We start from the raw sequence: 21,481 nt of genomic DNA, 5'->3' as shown, positions 1-21,481 counted from the left end.
CCGGGAATTTAAAATCCTGATTCGAGTGGCCACCCTGTAACAGTCAAACCACCGCCAGAGAGCCCAGGTTCATTTTTGAGGTTCCAAAAGAAGCTAAAAATGAAAACAGAGGTACAAGTGGCTACATTACTGGGTTATCTGGGCCGGATATCCACCAAACAGTGAAATAGTGCTTGATAAACATGAACACACATATCAGGAGGCAGAAATCGCGTCCACTGGCTTCGCAATGGCAAACAAAACTCAACGCGATCATATTGGGTGAATTTCGGCCGAATTTCGACATGACACCCTAGTCCGCAAACTGGTACAACATCCGTCACATGTGTTCCATCGATTTTTTCTGGACCAACCTGATGCAAAAACTCTACTCTAACAAAACGATGTTGCGAAAACTTAGGATGCCTATAGGCATGTCTTCGTCCATCATGGCGAAAATTCCGGCGATAACTGATGAAAGGCAACTCCCAAAGTCTTAAATTTATTTGTCCAAGGAAGCTTAAATAATTACCTTTCAAATGATGTACATGTACAGAAATTATGTCTCTTAGTTTTTTTTACAGCCAGCAGAAAAAAGGGCTTTTTTCATGTAAACGTTACGGGGATATCGATCACGAGTTCGGACATACCGAACGATCCGTCATTCTACAGTACTTTAATCAAAGTTGAAAGTGTACGATGGTACAGTAGAACGTCGATTATCCGGGGGCGGATTAACCGGCGGGCGGCTTAACCGTGCGCATAAATGTGACAGCTGTTCAAACGTACAGCGAACATTTGCAGCGATAGTCAAGTGAGCAACCAGTTTTTTGTGCAGCTCTGTAGTGTCTAGTGGTATTTTTGAAATTCAGTTTTGTTCGTGAAAAGTTGTTAAACCTATTGTTATTGATTAAAATAATATTCTACTAACGATTAATTGATAAATTCATGGTAAATTAATCATAAAACTGGTGAATTTTATATTTTTTATATGAATTTGACATTTCTCGGACGATTATCCGTGCAAATCGATTAACCGGCAACTGTGCGGTCCCGAGCTGCCCGGATAATCGACGTTCTACTGTATAAGATGTTATTCTAAAAGATATTCAGTAATTTGTATACGAATAGTTTCTTCCCATGTTTCAAAATGAAAACAAATTCAAAACCTTTCACGGGCCGAATTTGGCCCGCGGGCCGGACTTTGTCGACCGCTGTTCTAAATCAGTTAGTAGACGAAAGGTTTTTGGCGCAATTTCAACCTTAACAGCGTACTGTGATGTTTATTTTTTTTGTTCTAGAAAACATTTGGCTGTTAATTACACATCACTTCAGTATTATGTACAGAACTAAAGTAAAATTTAAGTACAACTGTCGTGATAACTTAGTATATGTTCAAGCAACAAAAGCAACATGCTTTCTTGTTCGATTCAACAGACCATCAAAGCAGAGAGAGCGAGCAAGGATGATGCTTTGGTGCTTGGGTGCTTATCTTGTTTGAATTTAAATGGTTTCGTTGTAGGTCCGGCAAAAATCAAGGCCACACGACTTACGAGCGTATGAAATCATAGTGGGTAAATCGCTCGTGCACAGCTGTCTTCGTGTATCCCTGAGTGCGTCATATCGTCATACTCGTTTGCCATTGGTTCAACCATATGTTCACAAGGGGGCTTCTTTAACTACAGCTACGTAAGCATTGCTTTCCGAGAATTCGATTTCTCTTGGATGAGTTTTTTTATGTATTGTAATGGTCGTGCCGCTCATTTCAGGCATTTTATGGAGTTTTGTGAATGAGTATATTTGAGGCACTCACAACGCTGCTTGCTTACCATGATGCGTCATCGTTATTTCTCAGATGGTTTTGGCTGGTTGTTTGTGTTGTTTTTTATTTCTTTTTTTATGAAATAAGGTCTGCTAGAATCTATGTACAATGAAACCCGTCAAAACGAGTATCCTTTAGGGGAAGGTTGGCAAAGATGGACACGTTAAGGACAATGTTAAAGATCTAGAGGTGTTTAAATACAGCGACCATAAATAGTGCAGATCTTATAACATTATTTTAGTTTCTTTCAAATTCATTGGATTTGTTATCAATTGAAAATGTAGTTTTTTAAATCTAACTTTGATGTAAAACAGACACTTGATGTGGGAAAGATGGACACCATGAAGGGTTAGATGCTGAAGAGGTTTATTATATTGTAACATTACCTTTCGGTTTTCACTACTTCACTGGTCAGTGAAAAAAATGATTCGTGCAATCTGTTTTGTGCACTACATGGCTCGTGCAAAGCGGGATTCTACTCGTTAAGAGAGGTATTTGTTTAAAAAAATCGAAAACTATGCATTTATGTTGACAAAGAAAATGAATCTAAATTCGTCGCACTAGAGCTCCTGCTATTTGCATTGGAGGACATTTTCTGTGAAACATTATTCTCCTTTCTTTCTTTTCCGCATACCTATATATGTGCCTTTCAGATCTCTACGCCTCCGTCTTTCAATCGCTTCGTCATCGTGGCGTGCTAGATGTGTAAGTTGTTTTTCATTTATATCTTGTCTACATCATTTTAACGCCTTTTTCGGTTAGTGCGACTTGGATCTTCCCATTTCAAGCTTCTGCTCCCGTACGCTTTTTGTCATTGAGTCCCACAATTTTATTCTTCCTCTTTGACCTTAGAACAATAGAGGTAGAACAATCTACCCGTCGTGGGTTAAGGCTAGAATGGACCATCCTCCTGTGGCTAAGACTGGTTAATTAAATTGTGCTACAACTGCATTAGGTAGCTGAAATTCCAGCTTGTCAGTGAAATAATGTTCATCATTTTATTTGTTATTGTTTTTTTTTTTCTGTTAGAAATGAGTAACAATACTTTTAATACATCTAAAATTATCCAATCAAATAGTCTTGAACCATTTTTCAACTAAATATTATTTTTAACTAATAAAAAAACTCATGAGCGCCCTTCTCGATTGAAACAATCTAGGCTGTAAATCTGAGACTAGTTAGCTGGTTTGAGGTTTTGAATGGAGTGTTAAAATTATTTCTGCCGCCTGCTTTCACATTCCCATTAAAAAGATGGCTGGTCTCGTAAAACTACTCTACCAATTGAAAGATAAAAAGGACAGGACCTACCTTTTTCCCGATTTCATTAAAATAATTGATTAAACTGATGAACTATCGATGCATTTACTCCACGTCTTTATTTAAACAATTGGACAAAATCCGATCCGCGGATTGTTGGGTTTCCCATTGAAATTGGAAACCGGTACGATATGCATAACACGTAGTGAACTCTCTTTCGCGCATCATTCTCTTTGATTTCTCTCATATTTAAGAGTGGTATGTTTTGCTACGTATCCGTCCCCGTACACTTGTGACACGTTCCCTACACATAAAACTTTTCCATAAAAAACTGGTAACATTTGGTTCCAATTCTGTTCCCACCTAATGAGGCAGAACAGAAGTGGAAAAAGGTAACTCAACTGAGAGTCACTCACTTTTGCTGAGTGCCCCTATCATTTTCAGTGAGAGCAAATGAAGTAGAGCACATTCGTATCAAATTGCTCTCTCCCAATTGCTAATGAAGGTATAGGAAACGTTCTGCGTAGGGAACGTCTTACAAATGTATGAGTCCCCGTATAGTCCAAAGTATCGGCAAGGGGTGGCGTGAAACACAAAAATGAGAGAATCAGCGAGAGGGTTGGGCTAGCTTTGTTCGATCGTGTTCGCTCATGTTAGTTCGCACCTTGGCAACTTATTCCCCATAGACATTCAGTATATGTAGGTCTCAGAGCGAACGCTGCGCGTGAGTTCTTCATATATATACGCGGTCAAAACATCGGTACAGTTTAGTTTGCAGTTAATACAGCTAAATAGTAGGTTCAGTACTATCTATAAAAACAAATAAAAAAAAGTTCGCAAACATTTTGGGGGACTTGACTTATACTGTAAATGACTTGTAGCGTCCCTATAATCAGAGTAACTAACCAGCGTTCGCAAAAATCCGAGTGACGCACTGCAATACTAGTTTGAAAACACTTTCAAAACTACGGTAAAAATACATCAATCAAATTGAGCAAGCAAACTATTTTGCTTGAAAAAATCTAAGTTTGTGTGTTTGTGGCTAACAACTTGTGAGCGTGTGTTTTTCTTGATGTGGCAAAGACGAAGTCGAAAGTATAGATTATTACGTTCTGGCAATAGAACCGACGTATAGGTTTTTTTTTTAATCTTGCTTACGTTATCATTTACACGAGAAAACCAGTTTACGTGACGTCAGTGCTGTACGAACCGCTTAGTTGTTTTTTTGTTAAAAGATAAATATCCCCTAGTTCTTTGTGTGTAACTGTATTGTTAATTGTTTAGTGGTGTGGTGCGGGTTTATTAATCTTTGAGGCTACGTATCCTGTGAGACATAGCCAGCCGACCAAATGACGAGGGATGATGATGTGCTTGTAATAAATGATGTTTATTTTAACGTGTATAATACCAATCCACCAATCACACCGTTGACACCTATACAAAAAATCGTAAGTACACGAATAACCGAACACCAACTCAACTTTGTTATCTGTATCTCGTTTTTTTCGCATTTTTGTCGATCGGTCTTTTCAACTTTTCCTCTCTCTCATGCGTCTCTTAGCATTTATTTTTCTCTCTCTATTCGGCACTTGTTTTTTTTCTCTTTGTATCTTGGTGTTACTTTTTGACTCTGTTTGTCATCTGCATCATCGTGGTATGCAATCATTTTGAGCTGAATGGGTGAGATAATGCGAGTCAAAAATAGTTCTTATCAACTGCTATCAATTAAACATTTTTGCAGTTAGTGCCGCTGCTTCAACATATTCTTATTATTTTACTCATTTTTCTATAATAACTTAAAGATGCATGGGTTTTAGTTAAATAAATTTAAGGCGCAATAAATAGTTTATAGACCGCCATGTTATCCTGACTATTGGGTCAAGTATTTCTATACAGGGTTTTACAAGTCAGAATCGAATGTCAGCAAAACAATTTCAGAGGCTCAAGATTCAGTTTAGCTAATATTTCATAAATTCAATCATATTTATGAAATATTATGCATTTATACTAAAAATTGTGATTTTCTCAGCAAAAGGCTATATAAACATTGTGCATGTTTACATAGGCTAGTGCTCGTAGCTTTTTGCCCAGAAAATCTTATTTATTACAATAAATACGTATTATTTCATAAATATAACGCTAGAAACGCACTAAATAATTGATTTGTATACAAATAATCTGAAAATGCGTGATTGAATTTGCATAACGATGCGAAAGGCCTCTAAAAATACAACTTGAGCGATTTAAAAATCAAATTGCGCTTTTGAAAATAGCATCGGTGCGGTGAAACAATAACTTTTGACAGTTCTAAACTGAATCTTGAGCTTCTGAAATTGTTTTGCTGACATTCGATCCTGACTTGTAAAACCCTGTCTATATGACATTAGAATCATATTTGGAGCTAGTAAACTTTTGGACAAGAATCTATGAATACAAGTACACACATTGCAACAAAACATACCCGCGTATGTGGTTATAGGTTAATTAAATTAATTAATGAAAATTAATGATTTTGGAATAGCAATAGTGGTAGTATTAGTTGGAAACTATTGTAAGCAGAGGGGGATTTTCTCCCGGAATAAAGGAGGGCCCAAGCTAAACATCCACATCACATCTTAGTTCGCTTTTATAAACGATTTATTTTTTTAAAAATAATGCACATATGAATGGAAAAATAAATCTTTCTCAAAGTAGTATATTCTTACAAGTAAGACAAGGGGCTGGTCTGATGGTACAGACGTCAACTCGAAACGACTTAATAACATGCCCGTCACGGGTTCAAGCCCCGAATAGACCGTGCCCCCATACGTAGGACTGACTATCCTGCTATGGTAACAATAAGTCACTGAAAGCCAAGCTCACTTCACTAGTGGGTACAGGCAGGCCTTGACCGGCAGCGGTTGTTGTGCCAAAAAGAAGAAGAAGGCTTAAGATGATAGGTCAAAATGGAGTCTGGTGGTGTAGTTTTGAGACACTCTTGCAACAGGTCAAGACCGCGCAGTAGTTGTAACTCTGGACGAAGAAAGTGGGCAAATAGGCTACAGATAATTGGCTGCGTAACGGTTACAGCTTTGTACAACATTTCTTTCAACAATCGTTTCTTCTTTTCCTTCCTCTTCTTTGGTACAATAACTGTCGCTGGTCAAGTCCTGCCTCTACCACTAGTGGGCTTGTCTTTCAGCGACATATTTTTTAACCATTGCAGGAAAGTCCGTGTGGGGAAAGGAATACGTATGGAGGCACGGTCCATCCGGTTCTTGTACCCATGACTTGCATGTTGTTCGTTTGGAATATGCTAACCCATAAAAACACATTCATAAGTACACAAATGCACACTAGACACACTTCAATTTAACTGGAAAACAAACTACTCTTAGCCTGCTACGATTGTTAATTTAACGATGAAATATTGCAATCGAGCAGATGTCTTTTTTAACCGTCGTTTATTTCGACGACTTCCATTCGCGATCCCACTCAATTTTTGATCCACATCTTTCGAGATGTTGCAATCAAAATCAAACACTAATATTCTGCCAAAAAAACAATACCCTGACACACAACATTTCTACTCAAATCAATCACCACGCCTCGCCCGTGAATGATGTACGCAGGCCTTCAATACAGAACCGTTTTTGCGCCAAATAAGAATAAGAAATATATTAAGTGCAAAATGTGTAATGAGCATAAATGTTAGAGGTGGCGTTGCTGCAGGATAAGGTTCAGGCATTTCAACAGAAAGTGTAGATATAGGTGTAGATGTAGATGAATAAGAGGATAGAGTGTTTTTAGGTAGAACTATTATTTTAAACTTTAAATTTTAATCACCTCCCCTTATCCGGAATGGATAAGCCTTTTTCTCAGTGTATTGTTGCACCATAAGGCATCTTCTCTAAAATTTCAGCAAAATCGGTAGGGTGCTTCATTTTAAACAAAATATTCACATCATTTTATCTTGATGAAACTGTCAAGAAAAGTGAAAGCGAAGCGGAAGAAGGGGATGTAGGGGTTAAAGGAGCACAAAAAATCATATCCTGTACTATAAATTGTCTATGTAGCTTAATTGGCTCAAATCAACGTTTTAGTTATATCTTAATGCAAAACTGTACACACAGACAAATACGATACAAAAAAGCCTTTCATGTTTATTGTTAAGATTTTCAAATATCCTATATCGTTTCATTCTAGGTATCATTTTATAATGAATCATGTCTTCAATTTGTGTGTTGTTGTCTGTGTAAACAAGATATTTACACTTATCTGTTTCTGGTTTTTAGTATTATTTCAAATACCTTATATCGTATGTCTTATGTCTTATGAAAAAAATACACGAATGGAACTTAAGACCAACGCCTACATCGCGTTAGGATAGAGTATACAGTTACGATCTATTGTATGTAGCATGAGGACTTCTTATATAGTTGGGTTCGCCGATTTTAAGAACGTGTTATTATTGAATCGATTTTTTTTTTCATAGAGATTTTGAGCAAATTATCATCAAAAATACGCATCAATAAGTAAATCAAATCTATTCTTTAAAGCTAAGTTTCCTAAGTCAATAAAGCCACGACGTGAAAGGGTGTTTTGGTAGCAGACCGGTTGTTACGTCCTACAATGGCTTGTCGCTATTTTGTGTCCGTTAGTACTTGTGTAAGCCGGTCTCGTGGTATAGTCGTCAACTCGTACAACTCAACTACATGCCCGTCCTGGGTTTAAGCCTCAAATAGATCGTGCCGCTGTACGTAGGACTGACTATCCTGCTATGTAGGGTTATCCATAAGTCATTGACAGCCAACCCCACAAGTGATACAGGCAGAACTTGACCGACTACGGTTGTTGAGCCGAAGAACAAGAAGAAGAAATACTTGTGTGAGCAGGAATCCATTAAAGGGTGATTTGAGGTGAATGCAGTAGAGGAAAGCGTTGCAAAATGGGCATGTTAAGCAGATTACTGAATATTCCTTTGAATATCTCACAAAACACAATTTTTCTTTCATTATTGTATGCCTCCACCCTTTATCTATGGATTAAAATTGCCAAACAAGATGAAAACAACTTAAAATCATGAAAACAATGTAAAATATTGAGGCGACAAATACAACACCAAAGCCTCACCAAGTGCCGTATGTCAAAAGCATCTGCCCATTTTGCCCCAAGAGTAATTGCCCATTTTGCCCCACGTGTAGCATTTTTTTGTTATATTAGTAAAAAAACGCATTCAATCGCCTTGATTTCTCCAGACAAGTTGTATAGAATTATCATATCTTTAAAAATAAACAATGCAAAACTTCAACGCATCCCTGTGACAGTAAATAAGCTTATTTTCGAAGTGACAAAAATTACATAAATTTGCTACTAAACCTTATTTTGCATTTTTGTTGGTTGTTTTTTATGCAATGATTATGAAACTTACATGGTGTTCATAGAACACTCTATTGAATACATTTTGAGCATTGGAAAGTATCTTTGTAGTCAAATAATGCTTAAATTGAGGGTGCCCATTTTGCCCCACATGCCCATTTTGCCCCGCTTTCCCCTATATTGCTAAGCTGTTTGATGTTTGGGTCACAGGTAGTTACAGATTTAAGTGTCTGAAGCACGCTTACATTGTCAGTAAAGATTCTTTATCAGCTGGAATCACATTTTAATTAAAAAAGTTGATTTTTTTTTGCGATTTTATATGACTATGATTACTATACTTAGACTAGCATGAGATTCCGTCGCCTAAGAAATATAAGTAGAGAATTATATTGTATAAATTGAAATTGAAATTGAAAAATGGTGACTGGTCCTACGCCCACAATTTGATTTCCATCCAACTCAATTCACGTTCATGTATTGTGCATTTACGTTAAACGGGAATAAGTGGTCTCGTCGATATAGGGGCTCCGTGGTTGTCACATCTGTTATCAAAGCATTGAATTGGTTGGTTCTGCAAAGCTTCTATTTCATGTAAGTTTTTTTTCTTTTTTTATTTGCAGTTTGCTTCATTTGATGGTATCGGTGTGCACAGTGGTGTGCCGACACGTACTACGCCAACATTGACACCCACCACCTTAAAAAACATTGAACAAACGTTCATAGAAGCAACGAATGCCACACAAATTAATTTACCATACCAAGCAGGATTCGTGCCACCTTCTTACCCAATGGAAGATCATAGCCAGGATGGCGGTGTAAGTCAGGAATCACTCAGCTCAACCTCCAACGGCTCGTGGCACGTTTCTGGATCACATGGGTTTAACGGTGATGATTTGGACTCAAAATCTTCTGCATCAATGGACCAACCATCTTTCGGTACGCGAGCCTCCCGATCTACTTTTGCTACGAGTAATTCAGATGATAATGTGAAATTGGAGACGGGGCTTTTGGACGCAGTGAATTCATTCGCAATCGGGACTACAACTAGGCGGACCTCTGGCCCTTCTGCGCGAAATGGTAGCGGAGGACGACGAAATGTTGGTGGTCGACGTCCACACAAGCCCTCAAATCTCACTCCAGAAGAAGAGGAAAAACGACGAATTAGACGAGAGCGAAATAAACAAGCAGCAGCCCGGTGTCGTAGGCGTCGCGAGGACCACACAAACGAACTTGTTGATGAAACGGATCAACTAGAGAAGAAGCGCCAATCATTAGCTCAGGAAATCCAACAACTACAACAAGAGAAGGATGATCTTGAGTTTTTGCTTGAATCGCATCGTGCGCACTGTCGCCTACAGGCTCGTCACAGTCCCATTGACTTAAAACCTACTGAGCTCGAGAACATTGCAACCTTTGTATTGCCAAAAATTAAAACCGAACCAGATGAAGAATTTATTCTTCAGCGGCAGAATCTACGTGCAACGCAGATGCAGGATCATCTCGACAACGATGCTTCTGAACACAGCACAGTTTCTAAAAAGTAAGTTAATTCTCGTTGTATTTCATGACTATATGTTCCATCACCAGGAAATATTTCGCCAATTCTGAACGATTGAAGCCTTATGTGCCGGAGCTGAATCTTGTTGAAAGCAAAAACAAACAAAAATCCAAATAAATATTTTAGATCATGGCTTTAAATGGCTTTTGATAACGTTCTGTAAATAGTACGTCTTGTTTTTATGTAAATGTCAATGAATATCAATGTTGTAAACAGTGCTGCAAACTATCATGAGCATCACGAGATGTTCACCAACGAAAACAATGAACATATCCGTGGTAGCTTGATGCTCATTGCTGATAGTCAATAAAAGTGCGCCATGACATGCTGAACACGACATGTGAATTCTTGAGTCCAACGCGATACTCTGACTGACAAGCTTAGCTTAATGCCGACGCAAGCATTATCATGATTTTTTTCTGGCTGTGAACAGTGCTGCTAAATGTTTCAATCATCAACACTCATGACTGAAACGAAGCTCAAATCAGATCACGTACACAACTGAGATGATCAGTGACTATACTCAAACAGTTGGAAAATCAATCACATGCTTGATGACATTTAGTTTAGCACCCAACTTTTGATCACTCTCTTGGTCACGACATTGTTGTCGGCGATAATCGCGACATTCTTGGAATATACTTGGCGCGTAGGCTCTAGCAACAAAATGAGCATGCTTTCTCCCTCTATCTGTTTTGATTATCTGTCGGGTCAAACAGAGCGAGAAAACATGCTCATTTTGTTTCTTGGAACCACTCGCACGCAATGCATATCTCCCGTGACCATCGCGATGATCACCGACTGTCGACTGTCGCGACCAAGTGATTGAACACGAGTTGGTTGCACACAATGTTACCAACCATGCGATGGTCGCACCAACTGTTTGAGGCTAGCCTCTGATCTACGCAGTAGAGCTCGTTACGCTGAGATGATTTTGTTTCAGCCAGAATTTGTCATGACTATGTCAGTGACATTTTGCAAAATTGATCACAGCAAAAAAAAAAAAGTCGTGATATAGTGACTGACCAAGCGATGGTCGCAAACATGTCATGAGCATGTATTAGTCACACCAATCGTTCTGAGTATCACCTCTGATTGTCACAATTGAGTACGTGACGCTGATATGGATTTTGTTTCAGTCAGATTTTTTTATGACATTGATAGTGACATTTTGCAGCACTGGTTGTAAATATCAGGAAAAACTAAACATCTCTTTATCTCTTGTTTTCCTCGAGAGATCTGATATAGACGATAAGGACTTATTGGTAAGTCTGTTGGCAGCGATGTGCTGGCGGCCGAGCATTTCAAGATGGAACCGGAGAGGCTTACCATCGAAATGCCAGAAAAAATGGTGAAAATTATTATTCCGATTATTTTTTGTATAACAAGATTACACAACCAGTAATATGAATTGGAAACGTTTTTTTCCCAAAGAATAAAGAAGAAAACATCGAAAAATACACTGCACAGTCGATTTTAAAGGGCTTGTTCTAAAAGTCCCTTAAACTGGTGCAGTGTAAGGGGAGTTTATGGTGCCAGTTTAAGGGAAATTGCTCAAAACCCCGATTTTAGAACTCGAAAATGTCAATTGGGGTGCGATTTTTTCGTCGATTTCTAGTGTATTCGCCTGGAAATGAAGTTTCCTATCGTTATAAATGTTGACGTAGTCATTTTACACTTAAAAAATACCTAAATTTTTCAAAATAATGTTACAAAAAATTTGCCATTTTTTTGCCAACAAAACCATAATCATTGAATGTTAAATAGGTTTGACACCATCGTCTATCGATAGAAGAACGTCTAATTTACGAATACACATAATCTTGGCGCATTCAACACACTTGATCATAGACAAATCCACAATTTAAGGCGTATCGAGTACTAGTCGAACAGATATGGAAAAATAATTTCGAGCAAATGTCACATTTATGGGATGCGGTCTTGCCCTCCATACAATTTTATAGCTCCAGTGTCCTCGCTGGAGTTATAAAGCAGCCTGTGAGGGCAAGTAGTTTTTCCCATAAAATTAGCAGTTAAAATTATAGCACCGCGCGATCATTTTTAACAGCATCTAAAATTTATTCTATCTAAAATCTATTATTTATTTTAGAAAAATCTAAAATAAAAAAGAATATGTGCACTTCCTAAGGAATTTCAAAAGAATAAACATGATTTATGTGGGATCGATGACAATGATCAATACTTGCAAGCAATTTCAAGCAAGAATATCTGTTCAAATCCCTCGCAATGTTCAGATGCTCGAGTTTTCGTACCATCATAGTCCTCAATGCCACCTACAAGGTCTTGTCGCAGATCCTGTTCTTTAAACTCCTGCGCCTCTTGTTACAAATTTCGTCGGCAGCTACCAAGTTTTCCATTCGGCAGGTCCTCCAGAAGTGTTGAGAGCGTCAGATCCCACCACGCATTGAAAAAGCATAACTAAAATCTTTGAGCATTTTGACGTATTGCATTTCCTTCTATCCCATAGTGATCCCAGTTATTATTCCTGGGTAGTGGCGGGTGTACAGTGTCGGGTGCCCTATGCAGTAAGAATTTTTGAGGTCCTCTGTACTTGATTACCGGGGAGTAACCGGCATGCGTCTTCAATACGTCCTATTTTTAAAAAAGCCAGTAAATCTGAAGTAAGCAACTATCGTGGTATTTCCCTACTTCTCGCTAGTGGCAAGGTATTGGAAATCATCGTTCATTCTGAGCTTTTGTTTTTATCGAAGCAGTATATAACGTTTAATCAGCATTGATTTATGCCAAAACGTTCCACTACCTCTAGCCTTATGTCGTTCATATCCAAATTGTTGGATACAGTACTTGGATACAGGTTATCAAGTTGATACAGTGTATACTGATATTAAATCTGCTTTTGATAGAGTATCTCATAAACTATTGTTGATGAAGTTCTCTAAATTAGGCTTATCTACGTCTTTCGTTCACTGGATTGGGTCTTACCTCTCTAATAGAAATCTTCATGTAAGTTATGGATCGTCCTTTTCTTTACCGTTTTCCAATTCTTCTGGTGTCCCTCAAGGAAGTGTACTAAGTCCCCTCTTGTTTCTGTTATTCATAAATGACATTAGTTTTATTCTCCTATCTCCTAACCTCCTTCTATATGCAGATGACATTTGTTCCAGTGATGCAAGAGGATGATTGCAGCGTACTCCAATCTCTTCTTAACTACCTATCTTCCTGGTGTGCGTCAAACTTCTTAGAGCTCTGTTCTAGTAAATGTAGCGTCATCTCTTTTTGTCGTCGTCATTCCCCTCTTATTCACAATTATGTTCTTAATAACACTGTTATCAACAGGGTGTCACTTGTTCGCGATTTAGGTGTTATGTTAGACGAAAGACCATCATTCGATAGTCATCTTGAATTGGTCATCGGTAAAGTTTATTCAAACCTTGGCCTTATTTTTCGCATGACTTCAGGCTTCACCGATTTGAGGTGCCTTAAGGCATTGTATTGTTGTCACAGGGCAGGTTGGAATAACAAACTCGACAAACTAACAAACTTCGAAACTCGAAGCGTGCAAAAGCGCTTCACTAGGTGCTTATATCGTCGCCACTTTGGAAATTCCACCACCACATTACCGTCATACAGTGATCGTTGCATATTATTCAATCTTGACACCCTCGAATCTAGACGAACTAAAGCATGTGTGTAATTTATCAGCAATTTGTAGCGAGGGAATATAGATACTCCAGACTTGCTTTTCCAACTTAGTTGGTATGTTCCTTCCAGGTGTTTAAGAAATTGGACTGCTCTTGCAATACCTTTCCGCAATACAGCGTTTGGCATTAACGACCCGTGGCCAATTTGTTTGCGTCAATACAATGAACATTACCGCGATTTTAATTTCTAATTTTATGTTCCGGCTGTTTGTTATTCTTTCTAAATATGTCTCTTTTATTCTTAATTTCTTCTTTGTTTTAAATATTCTTATCTGCTGCTTATTTTCCTTTCACTATGGATTTCCATTCTGTTACATCCTTTTCTATTTCCCCCATAGTTTAGTTAAGTTACAGTTAGTTTAGTTCCAATAGGGCCAACTAGGTTTTAAACAATTATATGTTCAACACCAGAGGCAGACATATTGAAATTAATAAATGAAATGAAATGAAATAATGTGCTTAGGGTTTGTCTAGCACGGAGTCCCAACGTCCATCATCCACGGGGCCCTCCTTGCTAATACAGTGCCATATTACATCAACTGTTAAGGATGCTGAACTAAAGATACGCGGAGCCCCTCATCGACGGGCCCCCATGCAATTGCTTACTTTGCTTACCGTTACAGGGGCTGGCAAAATAAAGTGCCCACTACTTACATTTTTACATTTGTACATTTGTTTTGTTTCGACAGTTTTATTTATGTTGACAGGAGGTGATTAGCCAAGCGACCGGTTGCATGCATTAGCATTTCCTATTTAAGTTGATTCGTTTAATAATCTTGGACAATTTGGTTCAGTTGCACGAAATGGAAAACAACACAAAACAAATTCCTCTGGCTGTCCAAAAATTAGTTGTTCGTGATGTTTGAAACGGGGAATCACATCGAGATGTTGCTCGCAGGTATAGCATCAGCAAATCAGCAGTTGGAAAAATCTGGAGGTGGAGGTCAACAAAAAGATCAACAAATGTTAACTAACTTTGTAATGTAAGCAGTTTTGGCAAATTTTGGGGTTTTTTTTAAATAGAATGATTCATTGATACCCATAAATGATACACAAAACACAAAAACCTCAACAACGATTTTTTAGCATAATCTAAATATTAGCTGTCATTCTGTCGCCAACCACGAAGCGAATCGGACGTTCTCTATACGCACTCCAGGTGGATGATTACGGCCAGCGTCAAGCCACAGACCCCACCATAGACACCACGAAGATTTACGTACGCTTAGTTGAACGTGAAGCGATCTGTGCTTGCTGTGCGTAATAAGTGTACAGTGCGTAGTGTACTGTGTAAAGTGTGTGTAGTGTATGTGATTGTCCGTGTGTTACTCGTTTGAGAGTGTTGAGCGACAATACACGTGCGTACGGCACGCACTCTTTGTGCGTGCTCACATTTTGTGCGTTCGCATCTCGCGCGCTCTCCTCTCGTTTGTCCTGTGTTTGGTAAGTGATCCTCTCTTATCCTACTATCATTGTCCTCCACGCAGTTGAATTGTTGGCTCGGGCTCTCCCATGGAAGCGGATCCCATAGATGAATCCGATGAAGGCTTCATTACAGTGAAGCGCAAAAGTTCCGACCCAGGGCAGATAGCGAAGAAAAAGGTTTCTAATGAACCTTTAGCCTCAACATCGCGATATGCTTCCTCCAAAAAGGAAGTAAAATCAAGGGCAAAAGCGTACCACACTTCTTTTAACGGAGCACATTGTGTGTTCTTCATGCCCCGTAACAAGCCGCTTGATGTTAGATCGATCACTGCATCGATCTACAATAAATTCCCGAGTGTATTGGACGTTATTCGACTGCATCCAAAAAAGTTGCGTGTCATCTCAAAGGACCGGGTGCAGGCCAGTGGCTGATCCGGACTATGGGGAGGATTACCGGGTGTATATTCCCGGTGGATTGGTGGAAGTCTTCGGTGTAGTAGATGACTTTGAATACCCCTTAGAGGATATTCTTAAGTACGGACAAGTGTCATTCCATTACCACTCCTCGCCTCGTGTCAAGGTTCTCGAAGTGAAAAAATTGTACGCTTCTAAATTTGTTGACGGAAAGAAAGTGTTCCGTGAGACCTCCTCACTCCGGATCACTTTTGAGGGAACTGTACTGCTGAACACGTTGTACTTCGAGGGTCTGCGGGTACCCATCCGTCGACCCTTTGTTACAAAGGTGGCAACCTGATCTAAATGCAGCCAGATTGGGTATTCTGAGTCCTACTGTACCAACGCTGTTAGGTGCGGTAAGTGCAAAGGACCGCATTCTACGACAGAATGCAAGGCTGACACCTAAAAGTGCGTCCATTGCAAACAGGAATGGCACGAGGTGTCTACTTGCTCAGTATACTGCAAAATGCAGGCCGAGCATAAAAAGCCGTCCTTTATAATTCAAAGAGGTCATTCGCCGATGTTTTAAGATAACCTCAGAAGTGAATCCGTTCGATAACCGTTGTATAACCGATAACTTCTCGAGGGTAATGAACCGTTGCCCAATCTGGCCCCTCTAACAGGAGTTAAAAGATCGATTACACCGAGGGTGTCAATCAAAGGGATCCGGAAAAACAAAATTGTTCCCCTTATAAAGGCACTTCGACGTCACGTTGATGCGACCCAACGCCAATCCGAGGGTCCCATGCCCCCACGTGATGCTCGTTCTCGTCCACCTTCCCGTAACCCACCCAATCCTAGCAATCTGGCTTTCCCCAGTGAACCCATATCCTTCTCCAGGCAATCCCTCCCAAGCCTGACAGAGATTATGCAATCCCTTCTAGACTCCCTTTCCCTCGCGGAACCCCTTTCCGGGCTGATCCCTTTGGCATTTCCTTTCCGACGAGGAATGGTCAGGCAATGGTTATCAAAATGGCCATGTCTAAGTATGATGGTCCGCTTGGATGATTAATGCCTCCAATACCCCTCCCCACACCCGAGGGAATCGAATACGTCGTAATCCAGGCAAAGCTAGGGGATCTTGACGTTTATATTGCTTCAATTTATATCCCACTGGGAGCCAATCTGGAACCAAAGAAGATCAACAAGGATGATGATGAGCGTAGGATGATCTTGAAATCCTAGTAACGGTACTACCAAAACCGTTTTTCATCCTGGGCGACTTTAACGCCCATGGATCAGATTGGGGTTGCACGCAGACGATAATCGTGCACCAATCATTAGGGATATCTGCGACACACACAGTTTGACAATTCTAAACCCAGGTGAAGCAACTAGGGGGCCCTCACCTATAGCACGACCCAGCGCAATAGACCCATCTCTTTGTTCATCGTCCTTGGGGCTGGATTCTATGTGGAAGGTAATCCAAGACCCGCTTGGCAGCGGCCATCTGCCAATAAAGATCTCCTTTATCAAGAGGAGTCGTACAGCCGATCAAGTCCCCGTTTATTGTGACTTAACGAGGAACATCGACTGGACGAAATACGGCGACCAAATGACTGCTTTGCTAAACCGCGTAGAACCCAGTTTCTCCGTAAATGAGGAGTATACAAATCTCGTTATGGCGATAAACAAGTGCGCCTAAAAAAACCACCCACTCCTTGGCGGGACGCGGATTGTAAAGCGGCACCCTCAGCGAAGCGGAAGGCTTTTGCCAGGTATAGAGACACCAGTTCCATGGATCTATACATCCATTATAGAGGCCTGGAGCGTAGGTGCAAAAACTTGCTTAAAGCAAAAAAAAGGTCATACTGGCCGAGGTATGTCAAAAATCTCAAGCCTTCCACTTCGCTAATGGAGCTTCAGAGTATGGCGAAAAGGACCTTCAAAGTCCTTTGCAAACCTCACTCAATAATTTAGAAGTGTGGGCCACAAACCTAGATATCGAGTTTCATCCAGAGAAAACGGAAATGCTGATATTCTCTTTCTTTTACAACACTGAGAGTAATAGACGCTTAAATTTGGTTAACCCAAAGGTCGATATCTTTTTACATGATAAAAAGATATCTATTGCCAGATCATTTCGATACCTAGGGGTTTAGTTTGATAGCAAAACTGTATGGAAGAAACATATTGACTATCTGGTACAGAAATGTTCAAGAAGAATCAATTTTCTCAGAACGATTATCGGACTCTGGTGGGAGGCCCATCCCAAAGACGTCCTTAACCTATATGAGACAACGATACTGTCCGTCTTGGAGTATGGTTGCATATGCTTCCACTGGGCAGCCAAGTTGCATTTAATCCGACTTGAGAGGATTCAGTATCGCTGTCTTAGAATCGCACTAGGTAGCATGAAGTCGACTCACAACATGTCACTCGAAGTGATTTACGGAGTGATGCCGCTAAAGCTGCGTTTTGAGCTACTTTCGCTTCGACTCTTCGTCCGCCCTACAGTATCAAATCCCTTAATAATCGAGAACTTTGAAAAACTGCAAAAGATAGGGTTTAAATGCAAAATCATGGAGGTCTATAGTGATTTTGTTTCTCTACAGGTGCACCCTAGTACATCTCCAAATACAATCTGTGCCAGCTTATCAGAGTCCTACAGTTCCATTTTAAGTGTAGATATCTCGTTGAAGGAGGTAATTAAAACTATCCCCGATAAGCTTCGCTGGATGACAATTCCTAACATTTTTGTGGAAAGGCATGGCCATCCAAATGTAAACCATTTTTACAATGACGGATCCTCATCAGAGCAGGGCATTGGTTTTGATGTATACAACTCGTGGTTTGGTGTATACAACACAGCATATTTTAAATTACGCCAACCATACTCAGTTTATGTAGCGGAACTCGCCGCAATCTTGTATGCCTTACTGTTGATAAGTGCATGCCCTCCGGATCAGTATGTAATTTTTTCAGACAGCCTAAGTGCTCTTGAAGCATTAAAATCCGTGAAGGCTATTAAGAGCCCAGACTATTTTGTAACAGAAATTCTAAAAGTCCTAAGCTCCCTGTTTGAAAAATCGTTTCGAATATCCCTAGTATGGTTGCCTGCTCATTGCGGCATCTTAGGAAACGAGAATACAGACCATTTGGCCAAGTGCCAGGGTGCTTCGGAAGGGTCTTTTTACGATAGACCTATCCTCCCTCACGAGTTCTTACGGGCCCCACAAGCTTTCTGTATTACATGCCGGCAGGGCTTGTGGGACACGGATGAACTTGGGAGGTTCCTGTACTCGATCTCTCCTAGAGTTTTTTTTTGAAACCATAGTTCCGCGACGTCTGTGGGGATCGTGCATTCATTCGAATGATGTCTAGACTTGTAATCATTTCGCATTGGGCGCACATCTCCAGCGTATAGGACAGGTCGACACGAAAGCATGTGGCTGCGGCCTTGGATTTCACGACATAGACCATCTTCTATGGTCTTGCGAGGAATACGACGCTGCACGACCCACTTTGTTGGATGCAGTCGAGAAACTGGGAAGATCTCCTGGTATCCCCATCCGGGATATACTAGCTGGGTCGGACTGGAGCCTCTTAGGGATTATCTTTGGGTTCTGCAGAGCTAACGGTTTAACTGTGTGACATCCCTATGGCAAGACTCTTGTGGCTGGCTGTGCGGTGGTCGGTCGTCTGTGTTGGCATGCGCTTGTGCCGTCGGGTGCCAACGTGTATCATCGTCGGACGGCTTGCATTGGTTGGTTGGCCGGAAGAGTCATGTTTCCCATTCATACTCCATTTGTTTGTCCTTGTGCTACATGTTGTAAATCGCTAGTTTGCTTGTGATGAATGACTGTATGTGTGAATGTATAAATAAATGTGCGTGATGTGTATGGCTGGAGGTTCAGGCACGGCTTGAGACAGAAGATCTTTGCATGGATGAGGTCCTTGCAAAGATTTTAACCCTCGATCCCGGCATATAGATCCTCGCCAAGGGCAAGGATAAGGTTCTTCGTAAAAAAGGATCTCTAAAAACATGCTAGATGCACTCGAAAGCGTTGGAAGCTAAACCTGATAAAGACCCCTGCTACGCTTACTGGATCATTCAAAACGGATTAGATCGAACCTGCAATGGATATTTCGGATACTTCAAGACAATCCATATGATAACCCGGACAAGTACGTCGGATGACAACGTACAACACGATCTCGACCCCTGCCACGAATGAACTTCACAAAACAAACTGGATTGGACGACGACGAATTGCACTATCTCGACCCCTGCTACGAAAAATTAGGCCATTCGAGAAGGACTAGGATTGGATAATATATTCACTGTCCGAGTATATCCGGAATAAGGTGTCCTTCCATAATTGCGAGAAGGAAATGTCTCGCAATCATTTGAATTGTATGATTATACCCTTACATTAAACAATACGGCCGAAGCCGTTCTTTCTGAATAATAAATAATAAATATTTGCTGTTGTTAACATAGTTAACGAATGTAATCGTAACCTGATATTTTTTTCCTCCCACCAACCGCTTCACCATCTTAGACCACTACTAAGTCGCCTGTAGCCGTCTGCTTGTAAAATTTGGTCGTGAAATTGTAAGGTTATTTATGAGCCTAAATAAGGACTGTGAATTAGTTACCACATTACTATTACATTACATTACATTTACATGTATTAGTTGAGTATTTGTTATGCCGGTAAGAATACGAGGAAAGTAAGAATACGAGGAAAGTAAGAATACGAGTCTGCACTTTTTTCAAAATATTGACCTGCGACTTTGTAGCGATATGTGAGAACGTCGATGTTGAAGTGGATGGTGGGAGGAAAAAAATATCAGGCTAGTAGTACATTCCTTAACTTTGTATGTAATAACTGCAAATATTTAGATTATGTTAAAAAATCGTTGTCGAGGTTTTTGTGTCGCAGTATAACTTAGTTTTGAAGCTGTTTTCGTGTGAATAGCAAGGATTATTGCCATAATACAGATTTCTTTCGTAATTTGATCGTAAAAAATGTATGAAATTGGTTGATGAAAATATTGACTAAAATACTGAATAACACCTGTCCCAGAAGAGTTTGCTTGATTTGAAGTCCATTTTTCACTCAGCCAAATAAGCGAATTTTGGCCTTCGTTTGGTAAATTACTTACAGAAAACTCATATTTGTTGCTTATTTTAATAAACACAGTACATGTCCAAAATGTCGTCGAAAAAAAACCAAAATTACCTGTTTTTATTGATTTAGGGCCACTAAAGGAACATGCCTGTTTGGTGTACCTATAAAGGCACTATCGTAAAAACACTTAAAAATACGTAAATATGGTCAAAAGCCAATGAATTTGAATAAAACAATAGCCGGCATCGCGAATAAATGAACTCTTTTTAACAGCCGTTTAAAGTTCATTTTGTTTTAACTGAGTTCACTTGTTGTTCATTCCTGTTAAAATAAACGATCGTCAAAACAGTTCACGACTGCTCGATATCGCATATAGGCAAACACGGGGAAAAAATCGAGCTGTATAATTAAACGACTGTTAATTTGTACCGCATACGCTCGTGGCAGTCGTTTGTTTAACGACGGCATAGGATCAGGTGTTAAACTTAACAAATGAACTCAATGCGATCGCGATGCCAAATTCTAGCAATTTTTAACGACTCTGGTTAATTTTTAACGACTGTTAATTTTAAACCATTTCTTTCGCGATGCCAGCTAATATCATTTGATAACAATTATGATAAAAACCTTATAATTGCGTTGTTATGTGGTCATTTAGAACGTTAGCAAACATGAGTATCGTTATGAAATCCTAAGGATTTTGGAAAAATGTTGATACCTTTCACAAAATAATGGATTTTTCGGTCACTAAGAAACAGAATGGCACCATTTCATTTTTAAATCCTTTTAAAAGGCTAGCGAACCTTACACACTATCATAAATAACTTACAGTCGTTGCCACCAAATTTTGGCTCTAAGGCATCAA

General features: G+C 39.7%; 1 protein-coding gene across 4 annotated transcripts in view; it reads left to right on the top strand.

Annotated features, from left to right (window-relative positions):
- Nucleotides 1-21,481, top strand: part of LOC1278707 (transcription factor kayak) — a 44,796-nt gene that overhangs the window by 14,792 nt on the left and 8,523 nt on the right. For 3 of the 4 annotated variants that reach the window (XM_318333.6, XM_061647690.1, XM_061647686.1), the window contains one exon: nucleotides 9,037-9,956. In XM_318333.6, coding sequence (XP_318333.6) covers nucleotides 9,037-9,956 — 920 coding nt within the window. Of the gene's footprint in view, nucleotides 1-3,439; nucleotides 4,507-9,036; nucleotides 9,957-21,481 lie in introns of those variants that run through there. The other variant, XM_061647699.1, reaches the window with a different exon arrangement.

Source organism: Anopheles gambiae, chromosome X (assembly GCF_943734735.2).
Source record: "Anopheles gambiae chromosome X, idAnoGambNW_F1_1, whole genome shotgun sequence".
In the NCBI taxonomy this organism is placed as follows: domain Eukaryota; kingdom Metazoa; phylum Arthropoda; class Insecta; order Diptera; family Culicidae; genus Anopheles; species Anopheles gambiae.
The sequence above is the reverse complement of the archived record's forward strand: the minus strand, read 5'-3'. Positions and strand labels throughout refer to the sequence as shown.